Source organism: Mercurialis annua, linkage group LG5, assembly GCF_937616625.2.
Source record: "Mercurialis annua linkage group LG5, ddMerAnnu1.2, whole genome shotgun sequence".
Classification (NCBI taxonomy): Eukaryota; Viridiplantae; Streptophyta; class Magnoliopsida; order Malpighiales; family Euphorbiaceae; genus Mercurialis; species Mercurialis annua.
The window spans coordinates 328,968-350,030 of NC_065574.1; the positions used below are offsets into that span (position 1 = coordinate 328,968).

The window sequence follows — 21,063 nt, forward strand, 5'->3', positions numbered from 1 at the left end:
AAATTATAATGTATTTTAATAAATTTGTAGTTTTTGGATTGGAGATTTAAGGGCAAAAAAGGCCAGTTCACTAAAGCCGTAGCAGCAATTACGAAACTACCATTCGTCTCCATTGGTTTTGTTAAAATAAGAAATCCACAAAACCCAATTAGCCGTTCGATGAATCAAACAGAGCTTCAGACCAGCCATCCTTCTCTCGATGATTGATTGATTATTTTATTTGAATTTTGTTTGGCTAAGAAAAGGAAATGGAGTTGCAACTGAAAGTAGCCGAAGCAGTCCATGTTTTAAATCACGACACTCAGTCATGTAACCGCGTGGCTGCAAATCAATGGCTGGTTCAGTTCCAGCAGACGGATGCTGCTTGGGAAGTGGCTACTTCTATTCTCACTTCTCACCAATTTCGTCTTCATTATACTGCTAATTCCAATTTTCACCCGCTCTTCTCTTCTGCTTTTGAACTTGAATTCTTCGCTGCTCAGATTCTCAAGCGCAAGGTCCTTCTTCCTCTTCTCTTTTGCTTTTCCTCTTCCTGTTCTTTTATTAGGTTAAGTTGCTTTGCTTAGGTTAATTCAGATTAGGTTCTGTTATGATAATACGGTTCTGTAATTTGCATTCCGACCTTAATCATAGGAGCTTAGTGTTAAGTTTTGTATCAAATTAATTGATTATTTCCTGGGCTAAAATTGCTCTTTCATACTGTTAAATGTGAAATTCTAATGTTAGTTCCACGGCATTCTGATTAGGTGTTTTATATACATTCTAATTCTACACTATATTATATACTTGATTGTTTGAGCTGCAGATCCAAAGCGAAGGTTATTATTTGCATTTAGGAGCTAAGGATGCCTTGTTAAATGCTCTTCTTCTGGCTGCCAAGAGATTTACTTCAGGCCCTTCCCAGGTGCTTCAGTTTTTCTCCTTCTAAGTAGCCCAATTTGGGTGCTCCAACTTGGACCGTTAATTAGGTGTTAGACTGTGTTTTTAGTACCATTACTGCTCCTGCATGTGTGAAGTCAAATGGAGTATTCAGTGTTGATGAACCCTTGTTGTGATCTCTTAATGACAGCTTTTGACACAAATCTGTCTTGCACTTTCTGCCCTTATACTTCGCGCCGTTGAGCATGGAAAACCTATAGAGCAGCTTTTCTACAGCCTTCAGACCCTGCAGAACCAGGAAGATGGCAATGTTGCTGTTCTCGAGATGCTTACTGTTCTTCCTGAAGAACTTGTTGACACTCAAAATTCAGATAATACTATTAGTCAAGCTCATAGAAGCCAGTATGGCCAAGAGGTTTATGCTCTTTATTTTTGTTCCTTTTTACCTTTTCTCTTAGGCTTTTTATCTACCCACTTATATGTCAATCACAACTTAATCCAGCTTCTGTCACATACTCCTTCGGTGCTCGAGTTCCTTCTGGAACAATCTCAGAAAACATACGACGGCGGTGTTCAATTGCATGAAAGGAATAGAAAAGTTCTTCGTTGCTTGCTCAGCTGGGTAAGACTATGGTTGAAAAATGTGTCTGTAACTTACTGTTACACTTGTGTTCTAGATGCTTTTCTTAGTTTCCTCTTGATTATTGCAGTACACTACTATGCTGAATTATGGTAAACTAATTCCAACCTGTATACATCATCAAAAAATAAATAAATTCCAACCTGTATATATAAAGATTTCCTAATAATTTCTCATGCAGCTTATGTAGTATGTCATAATATGATTAAATTTGATTTTTTGTTTGCTGATGCAGGTGCGAGCAGGGTGCTTCTCAGAAATTCCACAAGGCTCCCTGCCTACACATCCACTTCTTAGTTTTGTATTTAATTCTTTGCAGGTATACATAGTATCCCCGAGAGCTAACCCAACAGTTTTAGTGGCACTCATAAGAAATCTCTTTTCACATGATGGTTATAGGTTTCATCATCTTTCGATTTGGCAGTTGAAGTTCTCATTGAACTTGCGAGTCGGTATGAGGTATATTCCTGTCATTTAGTTGGATCATTTTTCATATAATTAAAACAAGATAGTTATATTATTATGTGTTCATGCGTTGAATTTTTATTTAGCTGCAGCATTAATGGTATTTTCCATTTCAAAAAAGTTAGTTATATAGGATTATCTTATGCAATGTTTTATCTAGTGAATTGAAGAACCAAATGGTGGTGATCTGAAATCCGATGGCCAAATGATAACCAAATATGGTTATTTTTTATATGTTGTATCTATTATCAATAATGAAATGAGATATGTGATGTCTTTGTTTCATAACTAAAGTTGAAGGGAAGAAATATCTTTTTCTTATTTTATTTTGTGCATTAATCCTACTCATTTACCTTCCTAGTTGCTACATGAGCTAGCACTTATTCAAGCTGTCAAACAAACTCCAAATTTGACTTGGATAACTAGATCTGCACTCTGTTCTATGTCATCTAGAGGTAGCAGGCTTAGGTTTAAGATTTAGTTCAATTTAGATATAATGCACGTACGTTTTCTGCTGTTTTTTCCAAAAGCATGGTTATTTTCAGTGTTTTTGCTGGAGGCTGTTTTGTATCTCTCTTATGTTGGGTGAACCTACCTTATCGTGTAGTTGTAGCTAGTTTCTGAACCACAAGAACAGACACCAATTCCAAATAATCTGGAATGTTTTCTGTTGTTCACTGCATTGGCCTTTGAATATTAGATAGAGGCGAAATCATGTATACTCTTTGTAAAATTTATTAATTCGGTCAGGTTTGTCTTGATCTCTAACTGATCGTTTGTTGTAACATAAATGCGGGCATTATATAATAAGAAGCTGTGTAGTAGTGTGAGAGTCATGGATTATATAGCAGTTATAGCTCGATATATCATATATGCAAAGGCATATATTCACACACACTCATGTGTATACATGGATTTGCATATGCATGTTTGTTATTATGAAGGAAGAAGGTACACATCTTGCCTATTGTGTTTGTGCTTCAGTTGTCTTATAACTTTGCACTGCTCCATTAATCATTATTCTATCTTTAATTGGTGATGCTTTTGTAGGGGCTACCTCAGGTGCTGTTAAGCAAAGTGCATTATCTTAAAGAGGTACTTCTTCTTCCAGCTCTCAGTAACAGAGACGAGATAGTAATCAATGGTCTTGCATGCTTAATGTCAGAAATTGGGCAGGCTGTAAGTCTTTGCCCTTTCACCTTGTATTTGTTTTCTTTGATGAATCTGTCTTTCCCAATTTCTGTATCCCACCTATTCCTTGTTAGCTTTACGGTCTGCATTTTCTCTGTATGCTAGGCACCGTCTATGATTGTGGAGGCAAATGTTGAGGCACTTGCGCTAGCAGATGCACTATTGAGGTGATGTTTAAGGCACAACTCCAAATATTTTCATCAAGCTTCTATAAATTAGATATGTAATATTTTTTGGTTGTCTATGGAATAATGGGAGGACAATAATTGTTCAGATTATTAATGTTTTGCTCTCTGCGATGGATGTGTTCAACGTTGTGCATGTGACGTGTGCTTGATTAGTTTCTAAACTTTGCAGTTGCGTGGCATTTCCATGTGAAGATTGGGAGATAGCAGACTCAACTTTGCAATTCTGGTATTCTTTTTGTTGCACGTCTCTTCTTTGTTTTTTTCAGTATAACCTGAAAAGTTAAAAATAGCAGTATAGCACACATCCACGATAATCTTGTTATTTATTTATTTTTATATATATATTCCTGTGCGTTGCTGCTTTTTGATTTCAGTCAATGAAATGTCTGAAAAGATGCGTCATCATGATGCATTACAACTGCAGAATCAGTTTTGTTTTTTTAATTGGTTGGCCAGTCATAATTTAGTTTGCTCCAACTTTGAATTGTATTTTTAATCAAATTAATAACTGACTGATAATTAAATTATTGCCCAACTATACAAGCCTTAGATTACTTATTAAAGGAAATAGAGAAATGACTAAGCCTATTGGCCAAAGTTTTTGATAGCTCTTGTAACTACGCAAAAGGAAATAAAAAGCATCGTTTAACGCTATGCTTGTGGCTAAAGTTTGTTTTTATCAAAGTCAATAATGTAAAACACATTATAGTCATCTAACTTATCAAACTTATGAATTAGCATGAGAATAGCATCCAAAGGTATTTCACTTTTGGTACTTCAGTAAGTTTTAGATTTCATTTTGTGGAAGCTCAATGCGGATGGGTTATAATTTTTCTAGTCAGCAGAGGAGTTATTGGTAGAGTTTGATCCTAAAGATAAGGCACTTAGATAGGAAGTCCACAAGTTTGTGCAGTAATCAAACTGAGAAGGAAAATGTGGAATAAGGAAATTTATACATCCCTGAGGTATTATATTTGTACCATTTCTTGAGTACAGAAGTTGTGATAGACAGCTTGCATTGATAAATTTATTTCTGTGTTAAAACATAGAAAAAAGTAACAGAAAACGTAAACCCTTAGCTAAAATTGACTGATAACAGAAATATCTAGGAGTTGAAATCAAAAATTTGTTTTATGCGAGGCTATTGTTGGATTTGTTGTACTTATATAAACTTGTGAACTCAACAGTGGTTGATTATAGCTGAGGATGAATTAGGGATGTAGAGTTATATGCTCTATTAAAGGAGAATAATGATTTTTGGTTGGTCACCCTTTTTGGGATTGTGTTCTGGGAAAGAAATAAGGGAGCTCTCCAGCATTGAATATGTTTTTTAGAATGCTATTGTCAATTGTGGAAATGTCCGGAAATTGGATTTCTTGGTACAACTGACTCTACTTTTGTCGATGTCAAGAAGTAGATATTTGTGGGTGAAAAGAATGAGAATGGGAGATAAGGCTTCCCTTGACTAAAGAAAGAAAGGGAAAAGAACCAATCATACACTCATCTCATTAACATCAAAGAGTCTCTTGTTTCACTGTGTATTAGGTGAAAAAAAATATTGAGATAAATGAAAATAGCATGGATATACTGTTTTACCTAGATTGAGTATCCTGGTAAATGATGGTTCTTTTATTCTATCATGATCTCATTGTTATTTTTCAATTATTAGTGGTTTAGTTCAGACTTCTGAGCCTTCTATGTGTGTTTATTACAGAGAGTGCATTTGGCTCTTGTTGAAACTTGAAAGCATGATAGCAACAACTTCTTTAACAATACCTTTGCAGGTCTACTGTTGCATCCTCTGTACTTGGCCTCGACACGCATAGTGCTGAAAAGAGGAAACATGTGGAAGATGTGTTTTTTTCTGTATTTTCAGTCTTACTGGATGCTCTTCTACTGCGTGCTCAGGTTCTCTTACCGTCTTCCTTCTCTTCTCTTCTCTTCTCTCTCTTTTTTTTTTTGATTTTGCCCCATGGATCTGGATAGGTAGTTCATGCCACATATCAATGCAAAATATACCTCATTTCTTTAACTAACGGTCTAGTCTCAAAACTAGCACCATAAAGCATGCAATGGCTGTTTTATGCGTGTATGCATGTTGTATTCTTGGGGGTGGGCAGAAAAACATTCATCATTGCTACAATGATATTCAACACATTTTTGCAGGCTTGATTTTGATTAATGGAATCAGGCCTGTAAGTTTTGAATGTGTAAACCGTAAGGTCTAAGATGTTTACTTCAGAGCAATATTAATCATGTGCCGGTGGAGAGAGAGAGAGAGTAATGAGTTTCTTTCCCACTAGACTTGCATGGAGGGGCTACCCTCTTTTGCCGTCGACTTTGGATGGAAAAGTAGTTTCTGTTTCATTCTTTATGATGCAACTACAAGCACAAACATGTATAAGTCAAATGAAGACCGGCATATAGAATTAGTTAAATGTAACTAAGGTGTAAAATGTTGTCATCTTGCCCACAAATATGACTGTATTTAGGTTTTTTTTGGCAGGTTGATGAATCTACATTCAATGATGAGAGTGGAGTACTTGACCTGCCTGATGGTCTTGTACAGTTCAGAATGAATCTTGTCGAGCTTTTGGTGGATATTTGCCAGCTATTAAGACCCATGACTTTCATGCAAAAGGTGCTTTTTCTAAAGAACACACCTGCATAAAACTTAAATTTAAATATGTATGCATGAAGCTTTGCAAGAAGGTTGTCCTTTGCTATACGTGTGGAGAATTTTTAATTTGATTGCATTTTGTGGTTATGGTTTATGTTGTGTTGCTATTTTGAGGCTTGAAGCAGCTGGCTGAATGATTTTTGTGATTTTCTTTTGAAGATGTCTATTATTCTTAGAACATACAGACAGCATTGAAGTTTTTTCTCTTTCATCAACTTATCAATGATTTAAAATTGTGCTTATGAATATACATTATTCATAGAGAATATATAGAATTATTTTATTTTCTGTGTCACAATTTTTTTGTTTGCATCATCTTGCTTCTCTGAATTTTCTTTACTGCATAAATATAGTGTTTACTATGACTTCATTGTTGAAAGTAGCACCTATACGTTGCCTATGCTCTTGTAGTTTCTCACTTGCTCAAGAAAGGAATAAAAGGATGAGGCTTGGGTATGCGTCAAATTTAAGCAAACTATACACATTAAGCACCAAAGACCCATCTTTTTTTTTTGGATGCAATATATAGTCAGTATGTATCAGTTATGTGATAAGGGTTTAAAAGAAGTTTTATGTCAGTACAGTAGGTCAAATGTTAACCCTTAGAAATTGTGATTTTGAAAAGAAGAAGATGAATATTTTTGTCCTTTCTTATGTCTTGTTTTTATATCTTTGTGAAGTTATATACTATAGTTTTTTCTGCGCATAAGTTTGATCTAGGGAATTTCATCAAGAGCTAAAGATAATGTTTGTTATATCTATTGCTAGTTAATTCTCTTGAATAATTGTTATATGTTTAGGAAGGTGTTCTCCCCCTCTTTTATTTTACTTTTATGCCTTGCCAAGTTCCTATTTTATATTGCTTTTCAAGGGAAAAAAAGTGGGATGAAGTGATCAGTAAATAACTTGGGATTAAGGCCTAGTGGAGTTGAGATGAAGTGATCACTAAATAAAGTACATATGGTAATTTGGCAATAATAGAACCTCAACCGGACTAATGTTAAGGGCTGTTTATTTTTTGTAACTGCACCTTTTTAAAGCTTTCGATTTTATAATGTAATAATTTTCTCCAAACTTGAAATCTATTTTATTTTGTTTTTTTATTAGGCTTATGTCTAAAATGAAAAAGAATGACATGTTTTTTTTTTTGAGAGAAAAGAATGAAATATGTTATTTCAGTTTTCTTTGACTGTATGCCTATACAAGGAAAGTTTAGTTTCATGGACCTTGATTAAATGTTCAATTCTCTCTGTGTGAGTGGGTATGTATAAATAGGATGAAGGCTAATCTTTGATGTTCATTTGACAAGATAACATAAATTAGTCATGCTTCCGTTTTAGGTCATAAGCTTTGAAAATCCCTTCCTCATCTGTATCTACTGAACCTAAGTAAGTTGGACTTGCGATCTTGAAATCAATTTATTAAATCTGAAATCCTGGAGTAAATGTTTCCTACTTTTTTGCTGCTCATCCTTTTTGATACTTAACAACGTGATCTTATTTTATTCTTCTATATTCAATGCCAGCTTCTCTTTGGTGGCGGGGCATCTGCAAATGTAACTGTACAATGGAAGGAGGTGGAAGCAAAATTGTTTGTTCTCAATGTGGTGAGTCCAATTCACTGATTTTGCTATTATCTATTTTGTAGTTGTTTTGCAGGGATTCATATTGGTTCAGCTGTTTCATAAGTTTATGGGTGCGATCATTTTGCAATCTTTTGATTATTTTTAGTTTTGGTTTGTTCTTTTTCGTAAATTAGGATGTTAATTCCTGTAAAGTACTCTACTCAACTCTTATAAAAGCACATGCATGTACAGTCTTCAACAATACTTTAAAGGGATTGTCATTATTTTCAAAGAATTTTAAATCTAATAAATAAACACTCTAGTGAAACTTTAGGTGATTCTTAAAAAATTTAAGTTTTTGGTATACAAACATTTTGAAAACACTTGCTTCACATAAATTGACCTTCAACCTAGAAGAAAGGAACCTTGATTTGAATTGTTAAAGATGATGCACACAACCAGCTCTTTACTCTGTTCTGATAAAGTCCTTGTACAAATTTATATGCCCTCTATGGTTTTTCTGATTACTTCCTTGATGTAAGCTATCATATGTTTTATATTTTTTTCTGATAAAAAGAGGATATTATTAAGAACAATGATGAACACCATTATCAAGCAGAGTTCCTATGAGAGGCAGACTCATGCCACTAGCGAAGAAATGGGTAGCTCTGTCTGGCCAAAGAGTGAGCCACCTCCTTAGCTTGTCTTTTGGCGAAGATAACTTTGTATAATTCAGTTGACAACAAGGATATACAATCTTGAAAAATAGAACCAAATTCAGACGAGCGATTTAGAATGAACTGCAGACACAACGTCTTGAGCATCAAGTACAAAGATAACACTGCAAATTCTTTGAATGAATCCATAACAGGGCAGCATTCAAATTATCTAGGAGGGTTCAAGATGCTTATCTGCTAACAAGTGCATGAACTAATTTTGGGAGTTACTCAATCACGTTTTTCTATGAGCTCATTGAAAATGGAATCTGGTTGCTGCATCTTGCCCGTTCAGAATTCCTCTTATTTTACTAGTGTGTGAATTGTGCATCCCAGGTTTCTGAAGTAGTACTCCAGGAGGGCCATATTTTTGACTTTTCATTTGTCATGCAATTGGTGACATTGTTGTCTGGTGGCCCTTCCGACAGGAAAAAAGGATTTATGTGCATGGTATGTCAGATAAGTCTCTCAAGAATTCCTTTTATCAAATTGGGATGAAAATGAATTTTTTTCTTCTAAATTCTTAATTCTTGGATACTTATTTTTATTTTAGGTATACAGATCACTTGCGGATGTTGTTGGCTCCTATTCAAAGTGGATATCTACTTATCAAACTAATGCAAGGCCCTTATTGTAAGAACAGCTTCATTTTTTAATCTACTATGCCTTTATATATTACCATAAGCACACACATGCTTCATTTCTGTTCATATCATACAGTTTTCACATTTCACTTTTCAGCATCGCATGCTTGGCATCTCTCCTACATTTGTTATTATCATACCATTTTCACGTTTCAGCATCACATGCTTGGCATCTCTCCTTCGTTTATTCTTGGTTACCTTCTTTAAATGTGTTATATGTGTGTATGACTTCATTATACCTCACATAGGTTATCTTCTTGTGCTGAATTTGCTACTTTCAGATTATTTCTTGCTGCAGGAATTTCAGAGCCTCAGTCCTTGAATGCTTGTGCCTCTGCCCTTCGTAAATTTTGTGAAGATGCTTCTGCTGTAATTTATGAACCTTCAAATCTGGAAATTTTAATGTGGATTGGGGAGGTAATGAATTTTTAGCATTAAGCTTTTCTACCCCTCTCTCTCTTTATATATATATAAACCTTGTTTTGTGTATCTGCATGTCTATTGTATTCCTGTGTTTGGGAAATCCATTATTACTTTACGTGTGACTCGTTTTGCTATTTATGTAAAATGTTCTGTTTGATGTGACGAAGAGTATCACAGAGAGGATATGGAGACTGGATTTGGTGGAGAGAGTCTAAGAGGAAAGGTCAGGAAATGACTCTCTACCATTAGATACTTGTTATGGAAACATTGGGTACTTCCAAATCTTTTTTTTTCTAGAAAGATTTACAAAGGCAGGTTGAATGCCAAAAACTATACATTTTTCTTTGTAGTTGACTCGATAGAGAATTCATTAATGACATTCAAATGAACAGAAAATCATGGGTGATATATATGTTATTTGTAAAGGATCTTATCCAAATAAAGGGGAAAATCCCGGCTGGTATTATTTTTTCCTTGAAGGAGCAGCTCAAATGGCTCGTCACTTCGTCCTTTCCTTTCAAGAAAGATGTTGACGCTTATGTAATTACTAATGAAAATCTTCTAGGGAACAGTGGTTTGTTTGAAGGAGAGTTATGGTGTTGTTTAGGTATTTGGTCTGGTAGACTTAGATAAGAAGAAATTCTTGTTATGAACCCTCTTTACAGTATTAAAAAAATGGGACTTTGGACCTATGATTCTAGATAAATCAAACTTGAATAGTAGGTATTCATAGCTGCTTTCAGTTACTTATAAAATTGTTTTAAGTGCTTATTTTTCTTCTTTCTAAAGATTTAATGGCGCAATATCATGGGGATTGGAAGAAAGGATTAATATAGCCGACCCATTAACTTGGGATTAAGGTTTAGTTGAGTTCATTTGTTTGCTGCATATTTGGGCGCTTCTTCCTCCATTCATCCTTGTTTAAAAAACAGAAAAAATAATCTAATTTCCTCATCTTCTGATTCCTCAGGCTTTGGAGAAAAGAGATTTACCATTAGAAGATGTGGAAGTAGTAGTTAGTGCAATCACCATGATCATTGGCTCTGTTCCAAACCAAGAGCTAAAGAACAAGTTGTTGACGAGATTGCTCTCTTCTAGCTATGATGCTATAGGAAAACTTGTAAGACTCCAAGTCCTTTGTGTGGTCACTTGTCATATTTGTTTTCCTGTTACTTTATACAGTTTTATTTATTTTCTGGTTTAGTTTTGTCTTTGGTTTTCCCCACTGCTGTACTTTGCAGAAATTTTCTTTGTTGCATGTTTTCGCAATTTTAATTTGTTGAACCACCTCCATAAAAGAATACATCGTTATTTCCTTTTTATGTACATATAGAGGTCTTGAAACAGGTGGAAGTGAATATGAAATACCTATATCATCTGAGGGCTATGTAACTTGAGTGTTGTGAAATCATGCAAGTGATTTTTTCAGTCATTGGGTGCATCTATATGAGCTTTAATATTTTGCTTTTCTGTCAAGCAGTCAAAGTTTGCTTCCATTGCTGCTGTAGATGGAAGGGAATTATGCAGCTTGGAAATGACATAGTATGAATAATACATAAGCCTGCCATCTCTGAATGTGAAAGTATGCTTGGTTGTAATTTTCTGTGGTAGATATTTCCTTTAGTCTAGTGTAAGGCCTCAAACCTGACTTAATGGCATTGGGGTTGACAGTAGTCCAGCAATGTCCATTTTGTATAAATATGGATTTATGGTATCTTTTATGGCACATATAATAGCAAAGTGGAATAAAGAAGATTGTGTTAAAACAACTCACCTTCACCAGCCTGATGTAGACAATTCAATCACCTTCTACATCATTTGGTTGCTGCTGGAATCTAGTAGATGTTTTACCCACCATAAAAGGTAGAGACATTGGCAAACTGGAGAATGATAGTAACTTGTATTGCAATGATGTTGTATTGAGACGGTTGTTCTCTTGAATTTATTTTGTGGAAGGTTTTAGTTAGTTTCACTCAAACTGGATAGCATATATGTGGAGTTTTTTCGCCTTTTATTCCTTAATAATGACGTATCGGATCCTTCCGTTGATTTGTCTTTGGGGTTTTTACATTTACTCAATATATATGTAGTTGATTTAAAAATCAACATTCACTTTTTCGTTCCATCTTTTAACAACCCATAGTTCTTTCAGATTGAACAAAATAGCAATCATTCTTCTAGGCAAACTCCGGCCACTTATACACAAATTTTGAACTCAGCAGCAAGAGGGTTATACAGGTATAATGTTTGTACCAATTTATCAGTGCCTGCTATTTCCGTCCTATTTGTTCTTTGTGGGAAAAGAATGAGAACTCAGATGTAATTTCTTATTGATTTATCATTTATGATTTAACATGATTTGGAATCTTTTGTGTTATTTTCCAAACTGTTGACAAGGAATAGATTACTGTAGGGAAGACTTTGAACTGAAATTAAATTACTTCATTATGGAGGATGATTCCTTAATGCATATGCATTAATTCGTCGTCCTGTTTGTTCTTTGTGGGAAAAGAATGAGAACTCGGATGTAATTTCTTATTGATTTATCATTTATGATTTAACATGATTTGGAATCTTTTGTGTTATTTTCCAAACTGTTGACAAGGAATAGATTACTATAGGGAAGACTTTGAACTGAAATTAAATTACTTCATTATGGAGGATGATTCCTTAATGCATATAGATGCATTAATTCGTGCTCCATCCTTGATAATATTTGTGTAACACGTCATTTGTTGTTTACAGAATAGGGACTGTATTTGGTCATCTTGCTACACCTTTGCCAAGTGTGCCTGGGGCAGACGATCCTGTCTTTGGGCTGCTAAGAGTTTTCTGGCCCATGCTAGAAAAACTTTTTAGGTCTGACCACATGGAGAATAGCAATTTATCAACCGCAGCTTGCCGGGCTCTTTCACTCGCAATTCGGTCTTCTGGTAATTGGAGTACTTTCCGTGTCATTAGTTCTCAGCCTACTCTGCTGACGTCATGTTTACTACTGCTATTATAATTTGACTGAAGTTTGTCATTGCAGGGCAGCACTTTCTCATGCTATTACCCAATGTTCTAGATTGCCTGTCTTCCAATTACCTATCATTCCAAAATCATGACTGTTACATTAAAGCAGGTAGTGTTTGGATGTACTTGTAAGAGCATTTTTAATTTTATGCTATATATGATCTTTTGTCTTCAATTTATTGGCATTAACTGGGATTTGAACTCAAAACCTTGTAGCCCTAGAGGCAATCCAGTACTAATATATACCTGATTGGTTTATGCATATATATGCTCCATCACCATGAGAAGACATATTAGTTATATTTGGAATTGAGACTTAGATCTTCTGATGTTTGGGATAAAATTACTTATCATATATGCACAGCCTTGACCATTGTCGAAATATAATCAATCATATACTTAGAAGACTATGTCCAATAAAAGAACCATTTATTGCATATCTTGGAAAAATGGAATCTTAGGTACGAAATATATTTATTCCGAAGTTGAATATATGTCAGAAAATGAAATTATTTGATAAATTGACTGATCTATTCTGGATTACAATTTTAAAAGGTATACTTCTTGTCATTCGTCATTTTTTACAAATTTACAAAATTGAAACTGGAATTTAGCTTATTTATTTGCTTTGGCCCTTGTTTACTTATTTATTTTCTGGTGCTTGGGGCATGCGGCAATATCAGCTTCTGTTGTTGTTGAAGAATTTAGTAATAGAGAGGAGTATGGACCCTTGTTTGCCACAACTTTTGAAAGATTTACACAAGCATCATCAATAACAGGTCTTAATTCTTCATATATATGCGACCAAGAGCCAGATTTAGTAGAGGCCTATACAAATTTTGCATCCACATTCGTCCGTAGCACTCGTAAGGTTTAGTATCCCTATTCCATCAGCTATCATCCTTCTCTTGCTCTTTAGTAGGAGTTCAGTTAGATACTGTGGATAACTGCATTTTGTTGATACTTGGTGACCTATTTGACTTAGCCGTCTTGCTATATGATACCTCAGGAAGTGCTAGCTGCATCTGCTTCTCTTCTTGAAGACTCCTTTCAAAAGGCAGCTATATGCTGTACAGCTATGCACCGTGGAGCTGCACTGGCAGCATTGTCATATTTGTCATGTAAGTGTGCCATTCTGCAAAAGGACCTGTCTTATAATTCACTCTATTTGAAAATAAGAATTGGAGTGATGAGCTACTTTTGGCAGTAATTCAAATTAATGCTTTACGACTTGTAGCAATGTAGTAAACTACAAAAGGAAATAGCTACTTTGGTCTTTATAGACAAAATTTGATGAAATAGAACATCATCAATTCTTTGGCGGGGAGGAGAATCCACAATAAATATTCTTAGTGTAAATCTGTTTTCGGAATTTGGAGTTGATATTATTTATATGAGGTGAGGCGATTGATTTCATTTGTACTCAAGCTCTTTTACATGAATCTTGATTATATTTTGACCCTTTTAGGTTTTCTGGAGCTGAGCTTGGTCTCTTTGTTAGAGTCTAGGAATGCAATTCCTGAACGATCATTTGGTGCTATAACAATTCAGGTTGTATCTCATAGTGGCGAGGGACTCGTATCAAGTGTGATGTATGCTTTGCTTGGTGTTTCAGCAATGTCACGGGTATGCTGTTTTGCACTTTGCTTGACAATTATAGTTAAGCTGTTCTTTTTATTAAATACTCCCTATCTTCTACTAAGTTCCTTATTAACAATCAATCTGATATTATCTTGGGTCATTTGTTCGATATTAGCAAACTTTTGACTAAAGCAAATGAGGAACCTAATAATTGAGTCCCAGAAACACAAACTTAAAGTGTTCATTTTTGAAATTTGTTGTTCTGTCAGATTCTGTGGAATAACTCACAAGGGCTTAAATAAGCAGAACACACATTGGATTTTGAATTTGAATATTGAAAATGAGTCAGGGACAAAACTGAAGTTTTACTTGTTATAATTTTTTCCAGTAATTTAGTCTGTAAAAAATTGCAGTCTAGATGTCTTTTAGAAGCCAAAGCATGTCATGCTTGCTAGCATGTTATCCTCTTGGTCAATATATGTTCAGCTTTGGTCTGATTTTGCAAATTTGTTTTTAACTTGTTGGATTGCCAAAAGTAAATGTATCTTGTATACCGACGTATTAGCCTATAGATGCACCAAGAATGAAGTCGGCTTTCTGTGATTTTGTTAAATTACCGTGATGTCCGCACAGAAACTAGCCATGTTTTCTCACTAGTTAGAACAAGTATAATATGGTGATAAGAAATTATGCTTAGGTAGAAACAATGAGAACATTTATAGGCTGATTAACATGGAAGAGTGTCTCTCAGTCTTGAAACACAATGGATCCACAGGTTCTTTGTGGTAAGTGTGAGTATGATAGGCTCTCGTGTTTTTGAAACTTATCTTAAAGATAACCAGCCGATGATTCTTGTTTGTCCATTTTATAGGTTCACAAATGTGCGACAATCTTGCAACAATTGGCTGCTATTTGCAGTTTCTGTGAAAGAACGACTTGGAAGGCTATTCTCTGCTGGGAATCTTTGCGTGGTTGGCTACATGCTGCGGTCTGTCTCTTTCTCTCTCTCTCTCTCTCTCTCTCTCTCTCTCTCTTTTCTCCCTCGCTTTCCCATAGAATTTTGAGATGGTAAAGCTTTTAACTGGTCTGAAATGAACTAGATAGAAGTTTTTATTTTGTTGAAGTGGTGTGGTATTGATTTCTGCTTTCCTTTTAGGGATTAAGTATTTTCGTTCTAAATGTCTCAAAGTTAATATATTAGTCTCAGTTCCCCTAGTTTGATTTTGCTTTGCACCATAAACCGTCTCTGTTATGGCTGTAAAAATCTCGATATGTCGTCACCTTTATGAAATAATAATGTAGGAATGATCAATTTTCAAATGGGATATCCAATTAACCAAGTCCTGTAACTATAGCTTGAAGTGCCTCAACCGGTTCCTAGTTACTACTTACTATGAACAGTTATTGTTTACTAGGAAAAAAATATATAAACAAGTGCAGCATCTAAATTTTGGAATTTATATTGCTAATCGAAACAAAGAAGTGTATTATCATTAGTTGTTCGAGCTCGTTGTGATTTAAACTCTGTTTTTAATGTTCATTAGTGTCTAGGACTATTGCTTCCCATGAATGTTTTTCAGTCTGAAGTTCCCTACGTGCTTGCTATTATCAATTTCTTATTCTTAAGCTTTCATGTTATCCGACTGTGGAACTTACGACAGGTGCAGGCTCTTCCAGTTGAGTATTTAAAGCAGGGGGAAGCTGAAACTCTTGTCCCACTTTGGTTTGATGCCCTATTAGTTGCTGCCTCAGACTACCTTGATAGCAAGAGTTGCAATGGCGGAAACAGCAATTACGGGCATATGCAAGGGAAAGGAGGAAGAGTTTTGAAGCGTTTAATTCGAGAATTTGCTGATAGTCATCGCAATATCCCATCCCAAATTTAACATAGCTGATACAGTTGATAGCTTCAAGAGCCACTGAGCCATTTGCTGTTGGCGCTGGCAGGTTGTAAATTATCAGTTTGCCTTGAAGCTCGGAAAATCCTGGGGTCTATCTTTTAAGCAGTGTCCCCGCATTGTAATTACTTCACAGCCACCCTATTTTTTTTTCCCTTGTACAGTTATCCCTAATTCCAATTTTGTTAAACCGTATAAGGAATGTACTTGGAAATAAGTTGGATTATCATTTTAGCCATTAATCAAAGATTTTGAGCTCTATATTTGTGGAGATGACATATAATTCCTTGTATGTGCAATGAACTGGTGGTATAAATCTCTTCATTGAACATTCAAACTGTTGCCAATTTAGTGAAAGTAGAGTTTCCATTAATCTGCATGATTGTTTCTATACATTTAGGTTTCATCATAAAACCAATTGGTCTCAAATGAAGAGACTCAACCTATGTATAAACATATGTTCATTAACATATACAACTAATGTGGGATTATCTTTACTTCCACACTCTCTCCCAGTGCATAGCGTGACCGAGTAGCATAACAAATTCCTTCTCACACATCACAAAGGCCGAGTTAAATTCAGATTTTAAATTGTGTGAATAAACAAAGTTATGATAGATCACAACTTTCTTGACCATCAAATCGGCTTATAATAAATAATATTATGACTCTAAATAATTGTGTGTTTAATGCTTACGAGAGGATTCATATTATGGACATTATTACCTCCTTATATTATTAAAAATATTGAAAATTGTAGTGTCTGTTTAAACTGCCTCTACAAAAAACGTAAAAATCAAAGAGGGCGTTGTTGACTACCTCCACATAAAAACATAGAAAATTAGGGGCTTCATAAATTAATCCACCGCAAAACTAATTTAAATTTAAGGGAAACCTAAAGGTCCCTATTTTCTCAACGTTTCATGTTAAAGGCGGTTTAAGTCTATCACTTGGCAATTTAAATGGCTCAGAATTATAATATAGTATGAAGATATGATATGATTATATTATATTGTAATTTTTTTATCTAGTTTGTGATTTAATTTGAGTGACTCGGCTTTGACCATTTTGTTGACTTTAATTTTACTTTATGTGCGATCATGCGATTTAAAGTGGTTTAATAATATAAAATTTATTTTTCAGTAATAGACATAAGAAAATAAATAATTTATATTATAATATATATAATATTTTTTATTAATAGGTAAACAATCATAAACTATTACTTTGTTATCAATGAAAATTATAATAATTTTTTCTAATTTAACAATAATAATAACTAAAAGAGAAAAAAACAATAAAGCATTAGTTAATAATTAATTTATAGTATCATTATAATAAAATAATAATAATTAATTTTATTAAACAATATAATTCTTAAAACGAGTCAAAATGTTAAGTTCACAGTGTTTTTTTTCCTTCTAAAATCATGAAACTTCAATTGATCTAGGTGTTAAATTATTTTGAGGTAAATTATATAAAATATTTTGTAATTTATCTAAAATAAACTAATTTTAAAGGGAAGTTTAGGTATTTACTCCAAAAATAAAAATATTTGCACTTTATACCTCAACACGGAAAAGTTACAGAAAATACCTCATGTTTTTTTCAGATTTATGTTTTTACTCTGGGTATTAAAATATTTATGATTTTACTCCGTTATCATCTGGTTATCATAAACACTTATGTAATTTATTTATTTTCGTATGTTATCATACAATTATCATAATCTTATTATACTTCATTATCATCTAGTTATCATACTGCAGTGTTATGATAACGACATGATAATGTAGTGATACTGACATGATAATCAGACATTGTTTTATCATAACATAATCATAGATATTATCATAACATTATCATATAGGTACCATAGATATTATCATCTCGGTATCATATGATAATATTATGATAACGACATGATAATATTATGATAACGATATGATAATCAAACATTATTTTTTTCAGAAAATTATTTTTTTCTTCCAGTGTCATGATAACAACATGATAATATAGTGATACTCATATGATAATCAGACGTTGTCTTTTAAAAAAATTATTTTTTTCTGCAGTGTTATGATAATATTATGATAACACAGTGATACTCATATGATAATCAGATGCTGTTTTTGTGCAGAAAATCGTTTTTTCATCATAAAATCGTTTTTCATGCAGATTTTTAGATCTAAAATTGAGAAAATCAAAGAGTAATTTATTTAGATATAAAAGTTAATATAAATCGTATTAATCACTACGATTTTAAGAAAAATTAAAATTAAATATGTAAAGAACGGCGGAGCGATGGTTGAGTGATGGCGGAGCGACGGTTGAGTGATGGCGGAGTGACGACGACCGATGAAGGAATAGCGAAGAAGAAGAGAAGAAATAAAAAAGAAGAAAAAAAAATGGCGAAGAAAACAGAGAAGAAGGAGAAGAAGAAGAAAGAGGAGAGAGGAGAGAGGAGAGAAAAGAGAGAGAGAGAAAAAGAAAATAATGACAGTTGTCATTTGAGAGTAAAAAAATTATGTTTATAGTAAAATAATAATAAAAACTAGATATAATTATAATATAAATATTTGTTAGAGTAAAAAAATAAAAATAATAAAAAGATGAGATATTTTTTTTTAACTTTTCCTTATTAAGATAGAAAATCAAATTATTTTTAAAAATGAAGTATTTATGCTAATTTACCCTAATAATTGAGCTTTAGTGAGGGGGAAATGTTAGACCCGACCCAATTAGTGAAAGGGTTAATTGAGAGAAGCGAAGTGGTAGAAACCCTAATAAGAAGCTCTTCTTGACTTTATCCCACTCTTCTTCTTACAAGCAAACACACACTGCTCCTCAATTCAATCTTTTCATAGGTAAATTTTATTTTATTTTCATGTTTTCATTCACCATGCTTCATTCTATTCCGTTATTTCTTTCAAATTTTAATCTTCCCTGTTTGGATCTTGCTTCTTTTATGGTGATTGCTTTCTTTAATTGTTTTTAGCTTTAATGATTAACAATTAGTGGATTCAACGATCTAACTCTTGCAGATTCCACACCTGGATTGCAATTATAATTTAGCTCTTGTTTTAGATGCTTTTTGGATTATGCCATGTTGTGATTATAATTTTAGTTTTTCTTCCTGAATTGTTTTTAACTGCAATATCTGTTCTCAATTTTCATCTATGGAGTCTATCGGAATCTCTATCTGACCGTTTCAGTTTAAGCTATGCTCTCGTTTTTGGATTTGGTGCCTTCCTGACTACTTTTCATTGTCACAAACCTGTAGGTAGCATACATTTGTTTGTTGTGTGTCATCCCTTAAAATGGCAGATCAGGAATCAGATAAGAATATCGAGATATGGAAAATCAAAAAGTTGATCAAGGCGTTGGAGTCAGCTAGGGGTAATGGTACGAGCATGATTTCTCTTATTATGCCTCCTCGTGATCAGATATCTCGAGTTACAAAGATGTTGGGGGATGAATTCGGTACTGCTTCCAATATTAAAAGTAGGGTTAACCGTCAGTCTGTCTTGGGTGCCATCACATCGGCTCAACAGAGGCTGAAGCTCTATAACAAGGTGCCTCCTAATGGTCTAGTGCTTTATACTGGCACTGTTGTTACTGATGAAGGCAAGGAAAAAAAGGTTACAATTGATTTTGAGCCTTTCAAGCCTATTAACGCGTCTCTTTACCTGTGTGACAACAAGTTTCACACGGAAGCACTTAATGAACTTCTAGAATCTGATGACAAATTTGGTTTTATTGTCATGGATGGTAATGGAACTCTGTTTGGAACTTTAAGTGGTAACACTCGGGAAGTTCTGCACAAATTTACTGTTGATTTGCCAAAGAAGCATGGAAGAGGAGGGCAGTCTGCTTTGCGTTTTGCGCGTCTTCGGATGGAAAAACGGCACAACTATGTGAGGAAAACTGCCGAGCTTGCCACACAGTTCTATATCAATCCTGCTACCAGTCAGCCGAATGTTTCTGGGCTGATATTGGCTGGTTCCGCAGACTTCAAGACTGAGTTGAGCCAGTCTGATATGTTTGACCCTCGTTTGCAAGCGAAGATTTTGAATGTTGTTGATGTTTCTTATGGAGGGGAGAATGGTTTCAACCAAGCTATTGAGCTGTCAGCCGAAATTCTATCGAATGTAAAGTTCATACAGGAGAAACGCTTGATTGGGAAATATTTTGAGGAGATCAGTCAGGATACGGGGAAGTATGTCTTTGGTGTAGATGACACATTGAAGGCTCTAGAAATGGGCGCTGTTGAAACCCTTATTGTATGGGAAAATCTGGATATTAATCGGTATGTGTTGAAAAACAGTGTTACATCTGAAATTGTTATAAAGCACTTGAACAAGGAGCAAGAGGCTGATCAGAGTAACTTCAGAGATGCAGCCAGTGCTGCGGAGTTGGAGGTTCAGGAGAAGATGCCCTTGCTCGAATGGTTTGCTAATGAATACAAGCGTTTTGGTTGCTCGCTTGAATTTGTTACAAACAAATCTCAAGAAGGATCACAGTTTTGCAGAGGGTTTGGTGGGATGGGGGGTATTCTTCGCTACCAGCTTGACATGAGAACGTTTGATGAGTTGTCTGATGGAGAAGTGTATGAGGATTCAGATTAAGAATGTATACGACTACCTTGTACCAGTGTTTCGGCATCATCATCATCTCTTCCCAAGACACCTTCCTCCTTGTCGATCTCTTTTTGAAGACATCTTCTGGGACAGTTCTGCATGAAACTTGATATAGATAGTTTTGTTTTGCTGTTTCGACATGTTCTCTTTCGTTTGTCTTTTTTATTGTGGTATATCTTGTCTTTTTCACCTCTTGAGCGATTGAGAATTTGTGCAAGTTGCTAAACTATTTGGTTATTCTGTGCGGAGTTGCTAATATAGAATGGAGAAATTGCTGTGGACATACAATCGAGAAACTATCTTGCTCGGGGAACCTGAAACTGTTATTTGCCCTGAACCCTTAAAGTTCACTTCTAACTTGAGGGTCAAGTTCAATGAATCCATATCATTTTTTTATAAAATGAACGGTGTTGTTTACTTTAATTAAAATTGAACTCTTTTAATTTACATTGTTCATTTTATAAAAAAATAGCATAGATTTGTTGAACTTTGACATCTCGAGTTAGAAGTGATTTTTAAAGCATCTCAAACTTATTTTT

At 34.4% G+C, this 21,063-nt stretch overlaps 2 protein-coding genes across 5 annotated transcripts; both read left to right on the forward strand.

The window, feature by feature from the left end:
- The first annotated feature begins 132 nt into the window (after window positions 1-132).
- On the forward strand, window positions 133-16,145 carry LOC126683414 (transportin MOS14). 4 transcript variants are annotated; one of them, XM_050379294.2, is made up of 24 exons: window positions 142-497; window positions 806-904; window positions 1,070-1,294; window positions 1,382-1,501; window positions 1,755-1,838; window positions 1,919-1,978; window positions 3,035-3,163; window positions 3,281-3,342; window positions 3,533-3,589; window positions 5,148-5,271; window positions 5,870-6,004; window positions 7,569-7,649; window positions 8,660-8,773; window positions 8,877-8,956; window positions 9,249-9,384; window positions 10,361-10,510; window positions 11,543-11,628; window positions 12,136-12,323; window positions 12,422-12,514; window positions 13,089-13,276; window positions 13,415-13,526; window positions 13,874-14,031; window positions 14,858-14,974; window positions 15,648-16,145. In XM_050379294.2, exons 1-24 carry the CDS (start codon window positions 249-251, stop codon window positions 15,870-15,872), a joined length of 3,072 nt encoding a protein of 1,023 aa, XP_050235251.1. In that variant the 5' UTR covers window positions 142-248; the 3' UTR covers window positions 15,873-16,145. The 4 variants fall into 4 exon arrangements, 2 of the variants coding, with proteins under 2 accessions (XP_050235250.1, XP_050235251.1); XR_007641716.2 differs by lacking the exon at window positions 15,648-16,145 and having other exon boundaries at window positions 134-497; window positions 13,957-14,031; XM_050379293.2 differs by having other exon boundaries at window positions 140-497; window positions 1,070-1,501.
- Window positions 16,146-18,642: 2,497 nt separating this feature from the next.
- Window positions 18,643-20,812, forward strand: LOC126683419 (eukaryotic peptide chain release factor subunit 1-3). Its single transcript, XM_050379298.2, has 2 exons — window positions 18,643-18,751; window positions 19,168-20,812. The coding sequence occupies exon 2, from the start codon at window positions 19,205-19,207 to the stop codon at window positions 20,510-20,512; it is 1,308 nt and encodes a 435-aa protein (XP_050235255.1). The 5' UTR covers window positions 18,643-18,751; window positions 19,168-19,204; the 3' UTR covers window positions 20,513-20,812.
- The last annotated feature ends 251 nt before the right edge of the window (window positions 20,813-21,063 follow it).

Bases quoted from the DNA above. Each gene is read 5' to 3' on its own strand.
- LOC126683414 (XM_050379293.2), top strand. From the start codon at position 249: ATGGAGTTGCAACTGAAAGTAGCCGAAGCAGTCCATGTTTTAAATCAC. The intron at 8,774-8,876 runs GTATGTCAGATA...TTTTTATTTTAG, and splicing joins AAAAAGGATTTATGTGCATG to GTATACAGATCACTTGCGGA. The intron at 8,957-9,248 runs GTAAGAACAGCT...TGCTACTTTCAG, and splicing joins ACTAATGCAAGGCCCTTATT to ATTATTTCTTGCTGCAGGAA.
- LOC126683419 (XM_050379298.2), top strand. From the start codon at position 19,205: ATGGCAGATCAGGAATCAGATAAGAATATCGAGATATGGAAAATCAAA.